Source organism: Polypterus senegalus, chromosome 8, assembly GCF_016835505.1.
Source record: "Polypterus senegalus isolate Bchr_013 chromosome 8, ASM1683550v1, whole genome shotgun sequence".
Classification (NCBI taxonomy): Eukaryota; Metazoa; Chordata; class Cladistia; order Polypteriformes; family Polypteridae; genus Polypterus; species Polypterus senegalus.
The window spans coordinates 171,396,246-171,416,617 of NC_053161.1; the positions used below are offsets into that span (position 1 = coordinate 171,396,246).

General features: G+C 38.1%; 1 protein-coding gene across 1 annotated transcript in view; it reads right to left on the bottom strand.

The window, feature by feature from the left end:
* Positions 1 to 20,372, bottom strand: part of LOC120533406 (zinc finger protein 260-like) — a 79,147-nt gene that overhangs the window by 53,136 nt on the left and 5,639 nt on the right. Inside the window, exons 2-3 of the mRNA XM_039760269.1 lie at positions 18,638 to 19,146; positions 7,502 to 7,571 (exon numbers count right to left, since the gene is read on the bottom strand). Coding sequence (XP_039616203.1) covers positions 7,502 to 7,571; positions 18,638 to 19,112 — 545 coding nt within the window. The 5' untranslated portion in view covers positions 19,113 to 19,146. The remainder of the gene's footprint in view (positions 1 to 7,501; positions 7,572 to 18,637; positions 19,147 to 20,372) is intronic.

Genomic DNA, 20,372 nt, shown 5'->3' on the forward strand with positions numbered 1-20,372 from the left:
AGTTTTCTCTTCAGCAAAAGGATGTCCTGCTCAGTCGCATTTAAATTGGGTGACTGGCTTGGCCATTAATGAATATTCCACTTTTTAACTTTGATAAACTCCCGTATTGCCTCAGCAGTATGTTGGAATCATTATCTTGTTGTAGTATGAAGCATTGTCCATTGAGTTTGAAGGCATTTACTGGCACTTCAGCAGATCAGATGTTTCTAAACACTTCAAAATTCATTTTGCCACTGCGGTCAGCAGTTCCATCATCCATAAAGACAAGTGTGACAGTCAGGACCTGTGGCAGCCATACATGCCCAAGTCATTAAACCCCCAGCACTGCCATGTTTACCAGAGGAGGTGGTCTGCTTTGGATCTCGGGCAGTTCCTTGTCGTCTCCACACTTTTGCCATCATTCTGATGAGGTTCATCTTTGTCTCTTCTATCCACAAAACCTTTTCCTGAGAATTCTGCAGACTCTTAAGTCCTTTTTCACAAATTTGTAATCTGACCATCCTGTTTTAAGGGTTAACTAGTGGTTTGCATCTTGCAGTGTGTCCTCTGGGTTTCTGTTCATGAAGTCTTCTGCTGATGGTCGTCTCTGACACACACACACATCTCCCCCTGAACACTGTTTTTGATCTGTTGCACAGGCCTTTGGGGCTTTCCTCTACCATAGTGAGGATTCTTCTGTCAGCAGCAATGGAGGTCTTCCTTGGCTTACCAGTTCAATTGCGATTCCTGAACCCACCAGTGTGTTCCTTCTTCTTCATGATAGCCCAGACAGTTGATCGAGGTCATCCTAAGATTTCACTGATGTCTCCAATGGTTTGATTCTTGCTCATCAGCCTTATGATGGCTTCTTTGACTTTCATTGACACAGCTCTTGTCCTCATGTTGAACAATGACAACTACAGACTACAAAGAGTAGAAGCGAGCTGAGGTATCTTAGGAAGCCATGAAACCCACCTGAGGAATCAAACACCTGGGACACCAATTGTCCCATATATTAAGGTGTCATGAATTGGTGGGGGGGGACCATGGAAAGAGAGTGTTGTCATGGAAATGTCTGCAAATCTCTTAATTGAAAGTCTGAAGTGAGCACTTTAATCACAATGTCAGGATTATTTGAATTTGAATTTTAAACTGGGGAGCAGAGGGGGAAACCTGGAAAAAAAAGGTCTTTGTCCCAAACATTTTGGGGGGCAATGTATAGATATCTTAAAAAAAACATACTCACTGAAAAAAATATTTTTTTGATCTAGCTTATTTTACTCATATAAATGGGTTTATTTTACATACAAATGGTAAAATTTTGAATTTATTTATATTTAACAGTTTACCCAACAAAATACAAGGACTTTTAACTTCACATTACTTATTATATTGCCTCTACTAAGTTTTTTGTCTAAATCCAATTATACATGGTTGGACGGTATTTTACTTTTGCGCAGGCACACAGAACAGTTTCTCATTCGTTCACAGTGACCATCATAGTTGTTTGCTCACTGAAGAGCTTCTGATTTGTGCACATTAATCACCTGATTTATATTCAGAGAACTGGCGGGTCTTTAGTAACAGAAGCCATTTTTCTTTACATTTCTTTAAATTGGTAAGATATTCATTATTTACATTTGATATCAGTCTTTTTTATGTGCACAGTTTTGTTAAGATGTTAATAACTTACATTCCATATAAGCTACGATAATGTGAACAGCTTCTTAAGATGTTTATGTACTGCCGCTTAATCGCAGGCATTTACAGTAGGTAAGTATTTTTGTTGTTAATGTGTCCACAACTCTAAAAAAAGAACTGACTGAATTATAGCGTGAAAGTGTTTGATTATAGTATTTATTACAAGTAACTTTTATTCTCCTCGTAATCAAAACCTGTTGAATGTCCTTTTTTTCTTCTGTTCCAAACACCATTTTTCGAGCACGATAATCAAAGTTTGCACAATTTGCAACTGGATTTATAAATTACATACAGCAATTAATTATCTGAAGACACATAGATGTACAGTTGCTTGTGTAAGTTTAAAAAATCTTTAACGAAGATCTTACATTCAGCTTACGTTTTTAAAATACTTGTGTGTATACATTATCGTTAGTTTCAATATAAAGGTAGTTCCTGGTTAGAAAAAAAAAAAAAGTTTCAGAATTGGTAACTTATGATGCAAGAAAAACATCATTGCATGAGAGAAAACTGGGAAACTTAAAGAAGACTACAAGCCATATCATTTCTGCATTATTAAGTTGTTGAACTGATATTTTATGTAATATATTTTTCTGATCATGGCACATATAAATATGGTTATTTCTAAGAGGTATACATTATTTTCTATCAGAATTTTTAATATATTCTTTTAGTATACTATTTCGAATGGATTGTAGGTGGCAGCCTGTATTAATAGGTAATTTGTATACTAGCTTATAAAGCAGATATAGCTCCGAGTTATGTAATTATGTCATTATGGTAATGATAAATTATTCGGAAATCACAAGTAAAATTAATTTTGTCATTTGTTTACTATTTTTCACAAACACATTATACATTCATGCATAATACAGTAAAAATGTTTTGTGTGTTTAAATTTGACAGGTAATCACCAGTAAATATATATTTTTAGCTGCACTTGATACTACTCCATGTCTAAAATCACATACTTACTTTTAATAATTAACGCTACACTATTTGCAGTTCTTGCAAGTGTGAAATGAGGCGGTATTGTAAATGCTGCAGATCTGCTTAAGCACTACTGACTTCTTCATAGCAATTTTGGACATGGTCAGATTTGTGCAGAAGCAAAGCACCCATGTGTAAAGGAGCCAGGCTCTTAGTCTGGGTATTATGGTTGGCAGACCATCTTAAAATATAAAATGGCCAATTACAGGACAACATTAAGGTCCCTTGGATGCCCTGAGCTGAAGTCATTAAAGAAGAAGCAGTTGCAGGAAACGTCTTCAGCAAGAAATATTACAAAACCTAAGAAGGCTGAAGTGAATTGTCTTCCACCTTATCCAGCTGGGGAAACGAAACAAAGTCTTGAAAAAGAAAGAGAGGGGCTTTTGAGTGAGGTGAGGAAGAAAGATAATTACAGCGTTATCAGCCAAACAATGGCCAAAACATTTTCTCCCCGAAGGATTGAAGATTTCAAAGCAAGATGGCCAGCTTTCTTCAATGTCACTCAGGTACTGAAAAGTGTAAGAAATTTGTCTAACAATTCAAAATAATCTAGAATAGTTTCTTTTTTTCTATGTAATATGATGTAGTTTTAGAGCTTGTAAAAAAACACCTGTTTGTTATCAGTTCAGACTTGTTTGTAATTAGTTCCACTTTATGGTTTGTGTTCTGTAAGTGCAGATCAGCGAAGAATTCTTAAGAATCACAACAATCCATCTGGTTGGTTTATGTCTTCCCTGGATAAATTCACACAAAGGCTGATAAGCATTTTCCATAATAAGGGAGGTGCTGTAGAAAAAGAAATCCATATGATGCTAGATGTCTTACTCGGGGTAAGAAAAATAAGTAAATTCTTACAGAGATACAGTATATATTAAATGACCTGGTTTGGTTGCTTTTCCACAACTCCTCTTGATGCTGTTTTAAAAAGGAAAATACTCTCCAGAAGTGAAGAGATCTTGTTCTCTGGTCTTTGGTAAAATATCTTGGTGAAAATGTGGAGGATCTTCTCAAAGAGTATGTGGTAAGTGGATCACTTTTATTTTTTTTTCCTCTTCTGTTGTGGAGACACAGCCTGTTTCTCAATATTGCATTGACTGAGTGGAGTTAAAAGCAAAAAGCTCTAATCGATACGATGATAACTCTAAGAAACCAATAAATAAAATATATACTATATAATACTATAATATATTAGTAACACTATATTCTTTCACTCAGTAGTTTATATTACTTTAATTTTTCTTTGCTTTGACAGTATAATGCCCTATTGCATTTCAAAAATAACATATATGGATGTTGATGCATAAAACATTGAAAACCCAAGAAATGGCCAAGTCAAATTTAGAATAGGCTTGAAAGAAAAGCAATTGATTTCATTTGTTGGGTGATGCCCTCTACACTGGATATCATCCATCTTGATTATAAAACATTAGTAATCGGAGATTTTTTTCACAAACACTTTGATATTGTTTGGCACTATTCAGAATTAGTTTCTGTTAAATTGTATTGCATTACAATTTGCTTGGCTTTGTTTTGCTTTAAAGCCTGAGATTTAAATTCTTCTCAGCCAGCTCTACCAGTGTAGGACAAGGAACAGTTAAAGCGTTTATTTTTCAGTGGAGTACTCCTTTGAAATGTTGATGTATTTGTTATTGATATTAATTATGGCATTTAATTTTATAATTTTTTTTTATTTTAATTTAATTTAATAATCTCGGTAACTGCAGGTCTGACATTGTGTTCAGCAATACAGGGGCGCCGCAGGGGACTGTACTTTCTCCGGTCCTGTTCCGCCTATATACATCGGACTTCCAATACGACTCGGAGTCCTGCCACGTGCAAAAGTTCACTGACGACACTGTTATTGTTGGGTGCATCACGAGTGGGCAGGAGGAGGAGGAGTATAGGAAGCTAATCAAAGACTTTGTTAAATGGTGCGACTCAAACTACTTACACCTGAGCACCAGCAAGACCAAGGAGCTGGTGGTGGATTTTAGGAGGCCCAGGCCCCTCATGGACCCTGTGATCATCAGAGGCGACTGTGTGCAGTGGGTGCAGACCTTTAAATATCTGGGAGTGCAGCTAAATGACAAATTAGACTGGACTGCAAATACTGAGGCTCTTTGTTAGAAAGGTCAGAGCCGACTATACTTTCTTAGAAGGTTGGCGTCTTTCAACATCTACAATAAGATGCTGCAGATGTTCTACCACTCGTTGTGGCGAGTGCCCTCTTCTACGCGGTGGTGTGCTGGGGAGGCAGCATAAAGATGAAAGACGCCTCACGCCTGGACAAACTTGTTAAGAAGGCAGGCTCTATTGTAGGAGTAAAGCTGGACAGTTCAACACCTGTGGCAGAGCGACGGGCATTAAGCAAACTCCTGTCAATCATGAAGAATCCACTGCATCCACTGAACAGTGTCATTTCCAGGCAGAGGAGTAGCTTCAGTGATAGACTTTTGTCACCGTCCTGCTCCACTGACAGACTGAGGAGATCGTTCCTCCCCCACACTATGTGACTCCAATTCCACCCGGGGGAGTAAATGCTAACATTACTCAAAGTTATTGTCTGCTTTTACATGCATTGTCATCACTCTTTAATTTAATATTGTTTTTTTTATCAGTATGCTGCTGCTGGATTATGTGAATTTCCCCTTGGGATTAATAAAGTATCTATCTATCTAATTTTCTTTAGGATGTTGAAGCTGATAGTATTCAGTTTGACTGGAGTCAGTATGCTCTCAACCTATTTGTGGCAAAGAATGAAGGAGCTCCTGATGCAGAACCAGCAGATGTTGGTGTGATTGTTGAGGGAATTGGAGCTGTAAATAATTCTGGTAACTTTGCAACAGCATGTGCCATGTTACTAGGTTTTATATATTCATCAAATCTGAGTTACCCTAAAGAGCTCAGATATAGTCAGTCAGTCATTTCCCAACATGCTATATCCTAACAGAGGGTCACGATGGTCTGCTGGAGCCAATCCCAGCCAGCACAGGGTGCAAGGCAGGAACAAATCCCTGGGCTCAGATATACTTTAGAAGTATTCCAAAAAATTGTTTTTGGAATTGAATGGTCTCAAACTTAGCTCAAAAGTTCTTTCTTAAAAAACAGGTTAATTTGCTAATGTTAATGCTTTATTTTTTGCATCAACTTTATTTACTGCAAAATTAGAAAAGCATATTGTTTTGTATGTATGTATGTATGTATATATTACCATATTTCGGTGAAAAAAAGCATTGTTTACAGGATTTTTTTGCATTTACCTACCAATATAGAGGCCCTGTTTTACATAAGAATTTGTTAAGGTTATTAAAAGTTACAGCTTAACAGTTAAGCTTATTTTGTAAAAGTAACATACTGTGACTGGCAAACATTTAAAACAAAATTAACGAGCCCATAGAACGGTTGTAGGCTTTTGTGAAGAGAAAATAAAGGTAAAATAAAATGTACATTGTAATTGCTGTTAATCATAAAGAACATTATTGTAAAAATGTTTTATACATTAAAAATACAAAAACTGTTCTCTTGTGCTTTTTGTGTTTTCTCCACATTTATGACTTATGTTTGAACAGTTAAGAATATTAAGTTAGGCTTACTAAAAGAAATTGGCAATCGATTGCATAAACCTTTTTAAGTTTATCCATCCATCCATCCATTTTCTAACCCGCTGAATCCGAATACAGGGTCACGGGGGTCTGCTGGAGCCAATCCCAGCCAACACAGAGCACAAGGCAGGAACCAATCCTGGGCAGGGTGCCAACCCACGGCAGGACACACACAAACACACCCACACACCAAGCACACACTAGGGCTAATTTAGAATCGCCAATCCACCTAACCTGCATGTCTTTGGATTGTGGGAGGAAACCGGAGCGCCCGGAGGAAACCCACGCAGACACGGGAGAACATGCAAACTCCACGCAGGGAGGACCCGGGAAGCGAACCCGGGTCTCCTAACTGCAAGGCAGCAGCGCCTAGCTTTGAATAAGTTTATTCAAATTAAAATCTTCTGTTACTAATACATAAACAATTTGTGTAGGGTTAAATTATGAACTTCCATCCATCCATTATCCAACCCACTATATCCTAAGAAAATGTTAAAAATTCCTAAAAATTCATATCATATTTTTATTTTCACTCAACTCAAAAAGCAATGTTAAATTTACATTAAATACCATTGTAGGATTTACTTAAAAGTAGTGTTAGTTGAAAGAACTCAAAAAGGTGAATGCAATTGATTGACATAATTTTTTTTTTTTAAGTTTACCCAACAAGTTATTTTTTTCAGTGCTGATGTAAAGCACTTTTGTAGCATAAAGGTATTAAAAACTTGAATAAAAAATGCATCACCAGAAACGCCACTGGCAGAATAAATGCTCAGCTGTTCGGAGTGTACGAGTCAAAGGGTAAGAGTGAAGAGGGGCCGTGTAGAGTGTGGTCATGGGTCCACTTACAGGGGGTGAAGTGTGAAAGAGAGGGCTTTATGGTCAGTTCCACTGGAGTCTATACTGTAATGTCAATGGGCTCTTAATTTGGCTTTTTATTTGTTTATTTTCTTTTAAAGGTAGAATAGGCTTTATTTTCTGTCAATGTGTGAAGAAACTATGAAATATCAAGGATATTCAGGCTGTTAACATCAGTGCCCAGAATCTGACTTGACTTCTAGCATTATATGTGAGGCACACTAGGACCTGATGGACTCAGATGAACTACAAAGAAACATCTGTCTTGTTTTCATCTGTGAAAATACCTTTTGCTTAAGTAATGCTATTTTTTTACTTTAATAAACATGCATTTCATATACATAAAAGGTGACATGGTGGGATTTACTCACCTCTGATTGACATGACCAACACAGTTCGTCCAGTGCAGGGTGGAGTACCTGTCAGTGTGACGACTCTCACCTGAATAAAAAAGAAGGGAAACACGGCTATGTCGACATGTACAGCACAGTATAACACTTCACAGGGCACAACTGTGGAGCCCCAAACAGAGAAGCAGACTGGCAGCGTGGCAGAGGTGCGACGGGTTGGGAATAAAAACCCTGAGGCTGTGGGTGCAAATGTATCTACTGACAACGGGGGACCTTGGGCGAATCGCTTCACCTGCCTATGTTCCAAAAGGGGTTAAAAAAAAACACGAAACGTAACCTATTATATCATAAATGTTGTAAGCTGCCTTTGAATTCCCCCATAGGAGAAATAACCCATTTCTAATAAAGGTGTCAGACAAGTAATGAAATGGAAATGTAGAACTATAAACGGGCCGAAACAAAACACGGACTCTCCGCGTCACTAAGAATCCGCTCTAAGGCCTTTCATAACGGGTCCGCACCTCACAACGTCGACAAAGAAAAGAAAGTCTTTTACCTCGAGTGGCCAAATATTCAACAGGCTGCAGGAGACGCCGTGGGATCTCCAAATGGCAAAAATAAAATAAAAAAGAAAAAGAAGTAACGAAATTCATAAATCCGTTAGCCAAAGAGACAAATGAAAGACGTGATTTTCTTCTGAAAGAAACTTTCGGTTTGATAAAAAGTTTCCACCCTAAAGAACTGCAGGAATTCCATCGAACGTGGAGCTCAGGAGTGTAAAGCTAAACTCTGCCACCTAGCGGTCATAATGTTCCTCAATTCTCTCATTTTTTCCCAATTTATCCATCAGCGGGTTGAACACTCGGCCTTTCACGCCCCCAGCATTCAGCGTCTGTTTTCGGTCTCATTGGTTTCGTAGCAAAACGAGAAACGTTGATTGTTCTGCCCCACATGCTGTTATTTGTTCAGCTGTGTTCCCCCTTTATCTTGTCATTTACTAACACACCAGTCAGCCACGTCCCACACTCACAGTGGAGCTATAAAAGTCTATGAAACTCACTTAAATCATGTAGGTCTCATTATAAACATTTGAAAAGAATGTCTATAATGTGTACATTAATCAGCAAACTTATACATTATTTCAAAGAATAAATATTCCAGATTTAGGACTTGAACGGGTTGAAAATATTAAACTCAACTTTAACAAGAGAAACTATCCTAGACAAGTTTATATTATGTCATATAATATACACATTGTAGATGTGCAAGCATTGGAACATTGTGGTTGGGGCTTTGTCCTCTAAACCCTGCATTTGTCGATTCAAGTCCTGATAGTGACACTGTGTGACCACGAGCATGTCACTTCACCTGTCTGTGCGGTGCGGTTTCGGGACCGCTGGACATAAGTAATGTAACCAGCAGTAACTAAATGTTATGCTGGATAAAGGCGTAAATGTAGAATATTTTGCCTTTAGAATAAGTAACTAGTTTGCAAAAGCTGTGTGAAAAAGTACAGTCGTGGGTTGCAAGTAAGCATCTAACCAGAAGAGAATAAAATAACGACCGAATACATACTTAACTTCAGCCTTGTGTTCATTACAGCATCAATGGCAGATTCTGTTAAATAGTAATAATTACCAACAAGTTCTTTCGCAAACCTATTGTGCGGAAAAAAAATACTGCTCTGTTTAAACCCAGATCTGTCTCCTGTCAGATTCTCTTCACGCTCCATGACTCTACAGGCCCCCCGAGTTCCTGTTTCTTGCCCCTCTCATTTCCACTGAAGATCACGTAAACAACCAATATAGTTTGCATGCAGAACCATAGACATAGAATTACTAGACGCCGCATGACCAGCAGCATCGTACATCAACATCACCGCAATATTGTGAGTGGCACTGCTGTGGAGTGAAGTAATGGATAAAGATGCCTCATGTATGTGGTGCTTGGGATTGTGCAAACCGCTGTAGGCTCCAAACGAGATCGTGGGGGATTACATTTCATAGGTAAGGCTGAAAAATTGTTTTGGTTATATTTGGCCATTAGAGAATCCCATTTTACAATTTTAACTTTAGCTACGCCAGGCTAAACTAACAAAGCTTTGCATTTATGTGCTCAAGTGAGCTAACTATGTAGATTGTTGTTAGCCGTTAACATTTCTCAAACTCTGAAGGTTTCCCAAAGAAATCTACCTCAGGAAGCAGTGGGAGGTAGCTCTTAGACGGGATTTTGAGAAAGCTGTCCTGTGATGTGTGCCATGCTAGTTTCGTAACAGATGCTGTTACCTGCATTATATGATCAAAGCTAGCACTTGCTCACATTAAAAAACAAAACAGGTTTGATGCTTCCTTCTAAGGGTACAGTCAAGGTGGTCAAATATTATTTAATATTTGCCATTATTAGTGTATAAATGGATATAAATAATTGCATTTAAACAGTTAGCCAAAATCTTTTGTATGTAAACGATACTGTTTTAAATGTTATTGTTTTTTCATCAGAAAACCCGGTTTCCACGTCTACCTGTATTAGGTTAAATGGCACTTTTGCACTCACAATATGGCGGAAGCGCTGATGTATCATGTCAACTGGGCAACACAGTGAATGCGGCATCTCTCTCTATATGTCTATGTGCAGAACCGCAAGGATGATTAAACAGCATATAGAGATGAGGTGAAACGGCTGTCTGCATGGTGTAAAGACAAGAATTTATCCCTCAATGTCGACAAGACAAAAGAGATAATTGTGGACTTCAGAAAATCACATCCTGCCCACATCTCACTCAGCATCAATGGTTTAGATGTGGAGACTGTTAGGAGTACCAAGTTCATTGGTGTGCACATAAACTGAGGAGCTTACATGGATGAAAAACACCGCATCACTAATCAAGAAAGCCCAGCAGAGATTACACTTCCTGAGGCGGCTGAAGCGAACAAGTCTTCCCCCTTCCATCCTCACCATGTTCTACTGATGCACCGTTGAGAGTGTTCTGACCAGCTGCATCACTGTCTGGTATGGCAACTGAAAGAGCCATTTTCCTAGTTATATAAGATCCATAAATATTTTACTAGATGACAATGCATAATCTATGGGAGGTTCCAACCCCCATAAGTTGAGTGAATTTGATATATTCTAGCTATTTCTATCTGCTCTGGCTAAATATTCTCAGTTAGTGACCAGCCTTGCCATTTGTAAGGTGTAGAAGGAATGTGGTTTTAAACCGTGCCTGTGAATGTGCCCACATGATTTTTGAGTGTGTAAAGTAACGTGTAAAACATCACTTATTTAAGTGTTGAGCCGTACGTCTAAAGCATACAGAAGAAGAAACTAAGAGTCTTTAAGTATAGAAGAACAAGTAAAGAACTTTTAAGTACAGAAATAACTAAAATTTGTCAAGAAAAGGTAAGTCTTGAGAAGATACATTTTTCCCTTTTTTTTGTCTTTTATTCTACATGTGTACTACTTTTTTCTTGATTCTTGTGTGGATTATTTGCTTTTAATTTTCACTGAAAATTTTTATAACAAACTTTTGGACTGAGAGATTTCGTTTGGCACGCATTTTACCTGTGCTTTATCTCGCTTTATACTTCAGCGGCTACACTAAAGTTTAAAACCTGCCTAAGACTGAAACCTGCCTCGGACTGAAAGCTTGAAAATTGCCTTGGATTAAAAAGAAAGTAACCTGCATGTCCTAAGCCTGAAGCCGGACTGCGACGAAAGAAAGCAAAGACAACTTGAAAAGGCCTGACAGGTACTTTTAATCTTTGTCTTTGATCGGAGTAGGACATGTTTGAGAATTGCTAGTGCTCCTCGCGAGACTGTATAAATTATAAAGGAGCTTAAGTACTGTACTTTGTGGGATCGTCATGGCGTCTGAATCCAGAAGCCAGAGGAAATATTAAATGTCAAACGAACATCTGCGTGGTGTTAGCGGAAATCGCAACGATTATGATGTCACAAAGGAAAATATGTTTATTTTTTATTGTGTCTTCTATTTTTCTATTCATTTTGTAAAGCACTTTGAGCTACATTTTTTTTGTATGAATATGTGCTATATAAATAAATGTTGATTGATTGATTGATTGTTGACCGTCTCCAAGATGACAGAAAGCCGTTCAATTCAGTGACAACTAAACTTCAGTTAGAAAAGAATTACAAGTACAAACAATTATCCGATACAATGAATAACATAAATGATTTAAAACAAAATAGATTTAACTGCGAAAAAGTAGACCTAATTATCAAAAATCAGTTCCTCAATCTGAGAATGGAATATAAAAGGCTAAGCGACAAACTTTTCTCCATCCAGAGCAACAAAGATACACAGAAAATGTTACAAAAGGATTTTGATGCTAAAATGGAAACTTTTAATACATTATTAGGATGTACAATGAATTGGGTTTTGGAAGTATGTAAAAAATAAAAGCCTCAACCAGCAACTTGACTTTTCTGGTAAACAATTTAAGGATTACAGAACGAAAGATGACATTTCTAATGCAGTCTCTGTAAAAACTAAAAGTTGCACAAGTTCAGCGGCAACTTCAATTAGTGCCATCAGATCTCAAGAGGCAGCACACGCTGGCTAAATAAGAGAACCAAAGAAGGCAACAGGCTCTGGTTATGGAAGAAGCACAGCTGAAAGCCAAAAGAAAAGCTGAAGAAGCACAGCAGGAAGCTGAGGAAATATAGTTAAAGGCTAAAAGAGATCAATTGGCATTGGAAGCAGCTATCACAGAATTGAATGTAATACTGAGAGCTCTTAAAGGACGCAATCGAAGTTCAGAAAAACCAAATCCTAATAATGTTCTTCGGAAACCAGATGTGAGAAGCTTAAAACCACAAGAAGCAAGTATTTGTGACTTTCCACGTAACAATGAAAGTAAAAACAATCCTCAGCAATCACTTTATAATCAGCAAAATAAAGCACCAAAACCTCTTCAAGAACCACTTTAACGTTACAATCAACAGAAAGAACAGCAGTATAAGACTCAAGTGCCCTATGTGCCATACAGAAAGATCCCAATATTTGCCGGTGATCCCTTGAAATATGTGGATTTTATTGGAGCAGTTGACCGAGCTATCGATGAGGCAATAGGGAATCCGCGAGATAAATTGGACTTATTGGCACAGTTTACAAAAGGTTCACCTCACGAGATTGTTAAAAACTGTAAATATTTGTCACTGTTATAAGGTTACCAAAAACCCAGAATGAAGCTCGAAAGTCTTTATGGAAACCTGCTACAGAAAGCAGATGCATATATGAGAAAAGCCAATATGGCCGCAAATAAAGCCAAACAATGGAGAAGGTCTGAGCGATTATGCGAACCTTCTTGGCAGATGTACGAACATTATGCCCAACTTACAAAGCGAACAACAATTTGAAAGTAATGATGATCTTCGTACTAAAGTCTCCAAACTTCCTCAGGACCTATTAGCACCTTGGCAATACAAAGTTCAGAGTATTGAAAGTAAGGAGTGCAGACGAGCCCTTCTCACCGATCCAGTGAACGTTTTGGATGAACAGATAACATCAGCTTTGAATCCCGTGTATGGTTCAGCTCTACAAAGCCATACCTTCAAGAAGGAAAAGGACAAGACTGATCAAGAGGAGTATCCTTTGAAAGGCGTCCTGAGAGAAAGCAGTTTTGTTACAAATTTTTCTGCTGTTGACGAAAAAAGGGAAACAGACACCTCAGTTAAAATGGCGCAGATGGCTGGACATACAAGCGGTAAGCACTGTCTTTTTTGCAATGAAAATTACAATCTTAACGAATGCAGTGCAATTCAGAATCTAACTTATGAAAGTAAAATTGACTTTTTGAAATCTAAATCTTATGCTTTAAGTGCCTTAAGCAAGAACATCTTAGTAAAGACTGTGAAGAAAAGATTAAATGCCAAATATGCTCTCATTTACATCCATTAATTCTGCATATGAATAAGGAAAAAGGCACCGACGATAAAGCCACACCTCCTAACGAGGAGAACGCTAAGTCGGAAGAGAAGAACATTTCTGCTGCCCATATTTCTGTGGAACCACAAGAGACTTGTACTGATACCGGAGCCAGTAAAGAGTGTGTCTTAGCAGTGACTCCAGTGGAAGTTAAGCCTGAAACGAGTGAAAAATGTGTAGAAACATATGCGCTAATAGACTCTGGCAGCTCAGTTACATTTTGCACAGAAAGTTTGAAAGAGCAATTAAATTTTTCTAGAAGAAAGCCTCACATCTACATCAGCACTTAGACAAAGTAAATAGACAGAAATTAGTGAAGTGTACAGTCTTAACGAAGTTACAAAACTGTGGGAAAGAGCAAAATACATTTTTTGATTTACCAGAAGTGTTCACACTGAGCTCTGTACCAGTGAAAAGGGAGAACATCCTTAAAGAAGATGATGTCAAGAAATGGTCTTATCTAAAAGAGGTGCATCTACCGATTCCTAATTACGATTCTATTATTAATATTATTGTTATTAGGTACAAATAGCGTAAAGTCATGGAGCCGTGGCAAATCATAGATAATGTAGATGAAAGACTTTACACTGTGAAAATATTCCGTGGGTGGATTGTTAATGGACTGATAAAAGGCTCAGACAAAGAAAGACTGCAAAGATGTTCAGTCAATCATGTGACAGTAATGGAGGTAGAACAAATGTTACTCCAGCAATACAATGTAGACTTTCCAGAGCGCAGTTGTGACGAGGAGGAGGAAAAGTCACAGGAGAACATTAAATTCATGTGCATAGCTTCAAATACTGCAAGGCTAGTGGATGGACACTATTAAAACCTTTTAAAGATGAGACACTTAAAGTGCCAAACAATCGATGTGTTGCAGAACAACATGCTATTGGACTTAAAAGGAAACTTACAAAGTATCCAACATTCCATGAGGGTTACAAAATTTTCATGAAAGACATTTTAGATAAACAATATGCCATTAAGGTACCCACTGAACAGCTGGCCCTTGAGAAAGAGAGTGTGTGGTACATTTCCCACCATGGAGTATATCATCCAAAGAAAAATAAGATCAGAGTGGTTTTTGACTGTACAGCCACTTACCAAGGCTTTTCTTTAAATGAACAGTTGCTGAAGGGACTTGATTTAATTAATACACTCATTAGAGTTCTTACAAGATTCTGAGAGGAGACAATTGCTCTCATGGCAGACATTAAATCAATGTTTTATCAAGGGAAAGTTCCAGAAGAAGACACAGATCTTCTTCGTTTCTTGTGGTTACCGGAAGTTAATCTAAACAATGGACTAGAGGAATACAAAATGACAGTGCATCTATTTGGTGCAACTTCTTCACCGAGTTGTGTCTCTTATTCCTTAAGAACAGCAGAGGATGCAAGAGGCACAGCTCCAGAGGAAGCAGTTAACACTGTGCTGCTCAATGTCTATGTTGATGACTGTTTAACGTCAGTTGCTATAGAAGAACAAGCCATAAAATTGGGCAAAGATCTTCAAGCCCTGTATTTACAGGGAGAATTTTATCTTAAGAAATGGATAAGTAATAGCAGAGCAGTCTTGCTGTCATTCCCTGAAGAAGACAGTGCAATAGATCAAAAGGACTTAGACTTAAGCCACGCTTTGTTACCATTTGAAGAGCCTTAGGTGTCCAATGGTGCACACAGACTGACAGTTTCAAGGTCCAGGTAAGGCTGCAAGATAAGCCTGCTACAAGACGTGGTATTCTGTCAATGGTCAGTTCAATATATGATCCACTAGGATTTTTAGCACCAGTCATATTGCCTGCTAAGCTTATTTTAAGAGAACTGTGTAAAGAGAAATATGCATGGGGTCAAGAAGTGGAGGTTAAGTATGTCCGCCAATGTAAAAAATGGAAAAAAGATACTTGTGGATTACAATGTAAATAGGTGCATTAATCCGCCTGGATTTGGTCAAATAATTTCTGTACAAATACATAATTTTGGAGATGCTTCAGAAAACGGTTATGGCACTGTTTACTACCTCCTCCTGACTAATCTATATATTTAAATAAAAATTTTTGTGTTTGAAACGGAAATTTCATATGACCACGCAAAATGGAAATTACGTATGACCACAGAACATATTATAATACAGGAACTAATCACTTCGTTTGTGGATGCCATTTTTATACCATCTTTACAAATTGTTCTTATTTCAGTGAGAGTTATTTTACTAATATTGAAAAGAAGTAAACACAAACACGCTGATCTATCCCATAGAAGTGCGCCCCGCGTTGCCCTCTCCCAGTCCTCCTCTCTGGACTCCAGCGCTGAGCCATCCGCTACCAGGCGCGTTCTGACAGAGAAGTTTTATTTATTCATCCAAGTAACAGTCACAGAAACTGCCACATTGTAACTTTTTTTAATTAGCAGTACTTGATAGTAGAAGAGATGAAGAAAACAGCTTTACGTCTTTCTACTTTTTTACAGCGCCGAGCTATAAACAATGTGAAGACGAGACCGCCTTCAGTGGCGAGGGGTCGTGACAACAAAGTGGACGCTGGGAGGCACGGAATGTCGGGCTGCTACATCGGGTCTACAGCTTTGCAGTTTCGGGCAGCGTCTTCTCTTTTCGCACCGTTTGTGACACTTCAATCTGCACCATCAAAGCGTGAATTGCAGTGCACGCTACTTAATGTTCCTTAAGGGGAGTTTGGGTCACTAAAACCCTGCAACATTCAAGGTTGCGTTTCTGATGAATTCTTTTAAGGGGATGGAGGGTTTACATCTAAGAAGATGTACTGACCTCTTCATGTGAAGTATTGGACTTGGGAATTGTTTATTTTATAAATGCTACATTTTTTATTTTTCCCTTGCACTCAGTGAGCAAAGCCACTGGGTAATCAGCTAGTAAAGAAAATAAGAGACATTGTTCATTTCTAATTGGGAAATCAAGAGTGGCACCACTAAAACATGTAACAATACCAAGGTTAGAACTTACAGCAGCAGTGGTAGCAGTCAAAATGGACAAAATGTTAAAACAAGAACTACAGATTCCCTTCCAAGAGTCAATCTTTTGGACTGACAGCACCACATTATTAAGGTATATTGCAAATGAAGGTGCATGCTACAAAACTTTTGTTACCAACAGAATCACAGTGATAAGAGAGCACACACAACCCTCGCAATGGAGGTATGTCGCACCTGCACAAAATCCTGCGGATCAGGCATCAAGAGGATTGACAATAGAGAGCTTCATCAAAAGTAAGACTTGGATACAAAGCCCAAACTTCCTGCTACAGCCAGAGCATGAATGGCCTAAGAGACAGGATGAAGTGGACCTGTTTACTAGCGATGATCTGGAAATCAAAAGGTCTGTAGTGAATTTTGCAAGTGTGGAAGAAAAAAATCAAACCAGTAAAAAGACTTGTAGAGTACTACTCAAAATGGTACTATTTAAAGAAAGCAATAGCTTGGTTCCTTAGGAATATTGAGAGTTGGAGGAAGACTCAGCAAATCTGCAATACCAGAAGAGGCAAACACCCTGCAATTATTCAGAAGAATTCACATATTGCTACTCTCATTATGCAACAAGTTCATAAGAAATTGGGCATTGTGGGCGTAATTATAAGATGCTACACCGTGTAACTCCTGGGTAAAGGGTCAAGTCATCAAGACAATGCCAAATGCAAAAGAGGCAGTCAGAAGAGTTTGTGTGCAGATCAAGACCAGCACACTTGACAGACCTGTGAACAAACTGTGCCTGCTCCAGGAAGCAGCAAATGATTGAAATGACTCATTTTTCTTTTTGCATGCTTAAATTTTAATTGTGTTTGTTTTTTAACAGTAGAATTTAAATTTTAAAGTTTTTTAAGTTTGGTTTAAGTTTAGTAAAGTAGTGAAGGCTCTTATTAAGTAATGTTAAAGTAATTGATGGATGTGTAAGATCCATAAATATTTTACTAGATGACAATGCATAATCTATGGGTGGTTCCAATAACCCCCATAAGTTAAATGAAATTGGTATATTCTAAGAAACTAAGAATCTTTAAGTAAAGAAAAAGAAGTAAAGAACTTAAGTACAGAAATAACTATAATATCTCAAGAAAAGCTAAGTCTAGAGAAGATACATTTTCCCTTTTTTGCCTTTTATTCTATGTGTGTAACTACTTTTTTCTTGATTCTTGTGTGGATTATTTGCTTTTAACTTTCACTAAATATTTTAAAAATGAACTTTTGGACTGAGAGATTTCTTTTGGCATGTGTTTTACCCGAGCTTGATCTCGCCTTATACTTTGGCGGCTACAGCAACATCAACATGTCCGACCGCAAGCACTAGCAAAGGATAGTGAAGACAGCAGAGAACATTATTGGCGTGCCTCTCCCTTCACTACAGGACATATTTTACAAACGCAGTGTCCGCAAGGCCTGCAGCATTGTGCAGGACCCCTTACACTCCTCAAACTTCTGCAATCCAAGAGAAGCTACTGCAGCATCAGAGCCAGATCTGCCAGGCTGCAGGACAGTTTTTACCCCCAAGCTGTCAGACTCCTTAACACCAGGCTGCCCCCTGGGATTTTCAATGCAGCCTCAACCACCTCTAAAAACAGAACTTTAATACATGTGAGCCACTTTCCTATAAAAGGCAAGTGTGCAGGTAGAATAGAACTGAAAATCTCATACTGACCTTTAAGGATTTCGCACACCGCACTTTAACATTCTTTGATAACCTTCTGCTGTGAAACATTCTGACCTGTCATTGTTTACACATCTTAAACATCTATTATCATACACTGATAATTTCTGTATTATCTATATCTATTATTTATTTATATTACATATTTATTGACTATATTTATGTATCTAGATTGCATAATACCATACATTGCATCAATCTTGTCTTGTTTGTGTTTTAATTTAAATTTAAATTTTAATTCTATTTTTAATTACATTTTTTATTTGCACTTCATGTTGTTACACTGTGGACCCTGAGCGTCATAATTTCATCCATCTGTATACCTGTATAAGGTTGAGATGACAATAAAGTTTGCTTTGATATTTGATTAATATTTGACAAGGTGAAATGACTGGCTTAACTTGTTAGAACAAAAAAAAAAAAAAAAAACACAAATCAAAACAAGCCTACATTTCTGAGTGATAAAGAAAAGGTCAAGCATGTTGGGTCAATCCCATCAGCCCACAGCCTCAGGCTAATTCTTGTATTTATGCACCTACCTTCTCCAGAAGGACTTGAGCCTGTCAGATTCATGTCAGATTCTGGTGTCACATTGACAGAATGATGCAGTATGGAGCAGTGTCCACTCGGTGTGCATCCTAAACCAGGACCCTCTTCATCTGGATTAACACACTGCTTGTCAGACCTCTGCTTGAGGTCTTCTTCCTTCAAACTGTCAACAGTTTCTTTTTTCTGCTTAGTGATATAAGACATCAGCTCAGAGTCTACTGTAAAGTCTAGAGGTCCACTATCATAGTCCTCCTCCTCCTCTTTTATGCAGACACACTCCTGTTCTAGATGTCCAGACCTCCATATACAGTGCTCCTCATTGACTTCTATCCCATTCATCAAAAGAAGGCCCCAGGGTAGTGTGGGATTTGTCTCCTCCTTGTCCCTCTGAACTTCTGAGATGCCCTCTTCATATTTGTGTGTCTCATGACGAGGTCTCTGGACAGTTGGACTCTTCTTCTCCATATTGGACAACTAGTGAGTGTGGCCTCCTTGTTATCTGTAGATAGAGAGGAGAGTAGAAATAAGAAGAGCACCAAAAACACACTGAACACTTTGGAGGAGACTCCTTCACACACCCCTTGCAGCTCATCACAGTGAGACCCCACTTAAATGGCTGTTTCGGCAGGAAAATTCTTGTGAGTCCACACAGACCTGTGTGGGGGACACAGTGAAAAAAGGAGGACGAGGACCGCAAGAGAGAGTCATTCTGAGAAGCTAGTCATTGTGTGTGATTGCGTGAGAAAGGAGGAGGAGGATGAACATAAATTCAGAATATATGAACATCTGCATGACTGTGGTAGTTCACCTTGTGTTTTGAGATAATCTGACCAAAGAGGAGCATGGGGATTGAAAATAACAGTGGGCCCAGAAGAGCTGCTTATGGTACGCCATATACTGTACAATATTATGGAGCTCCAAACTACAATCTTCACAACTAATAAGACTGTTAAATAAGACTGAAACTAACTTAAGACACAGCCCAGAGAATAAGACTGAAACTAATTTAAAGATACAGTGGTTATGTTGTTAAATGCTGCACTCTGGTCTTGTAGAACAAGAACAGATTGGTGGCCTACGTCTGCCTTAACCCACAAGTCACTGACTACTTTAATCAGCAAACTGACACAGAGGATCATTTGAAAGAACTCCTAAAAACTCAACTTTTTTAATTTATTTTTCTCACAGCTGCATTTTGGCTGTTCTTCTAAGAGACCAAATATACATAGAATTGCCATCTTCATCTATATATGTATTGATTTATTTATGGAAGCTGTACAGCACTTTGGTTGACCTCTGTTAATTTAAATGTGGTCCTTAAATAAAACTGACTTGACTCGACTAGAAGTGAGTGGGGGCTACCAGAACAAGGGTGGGCTCGGCTAAAGGAAGGGCTTGACTGTCGGGACAGAGTCGGGAGGTGTGGGGGAATGCAAAACTGGACTAAACTGTTTGGAGAAGGTTGATCAAGCACATGGAAAAAGAAACAATGAGAAACAGAAAAAAGAAAGAAGAAAAATAAAAAGTAGAAAACAGAAAAAGAAAAAGAAACCAAAAAGAAACAGAAAAAGTTAAAAAGAAAAAGAAGAAACAAGAAACAGAAAAAGCAACAGAAGATAAAGAAACAAAAGGGAAGAAAAAGAAGAAGATAAAGAAGAAAAACAGAAAAACAAACAAAAACAGGAAAAAAAGAAAAAGAAACAAACAAAAAGAAACAGAAACAGC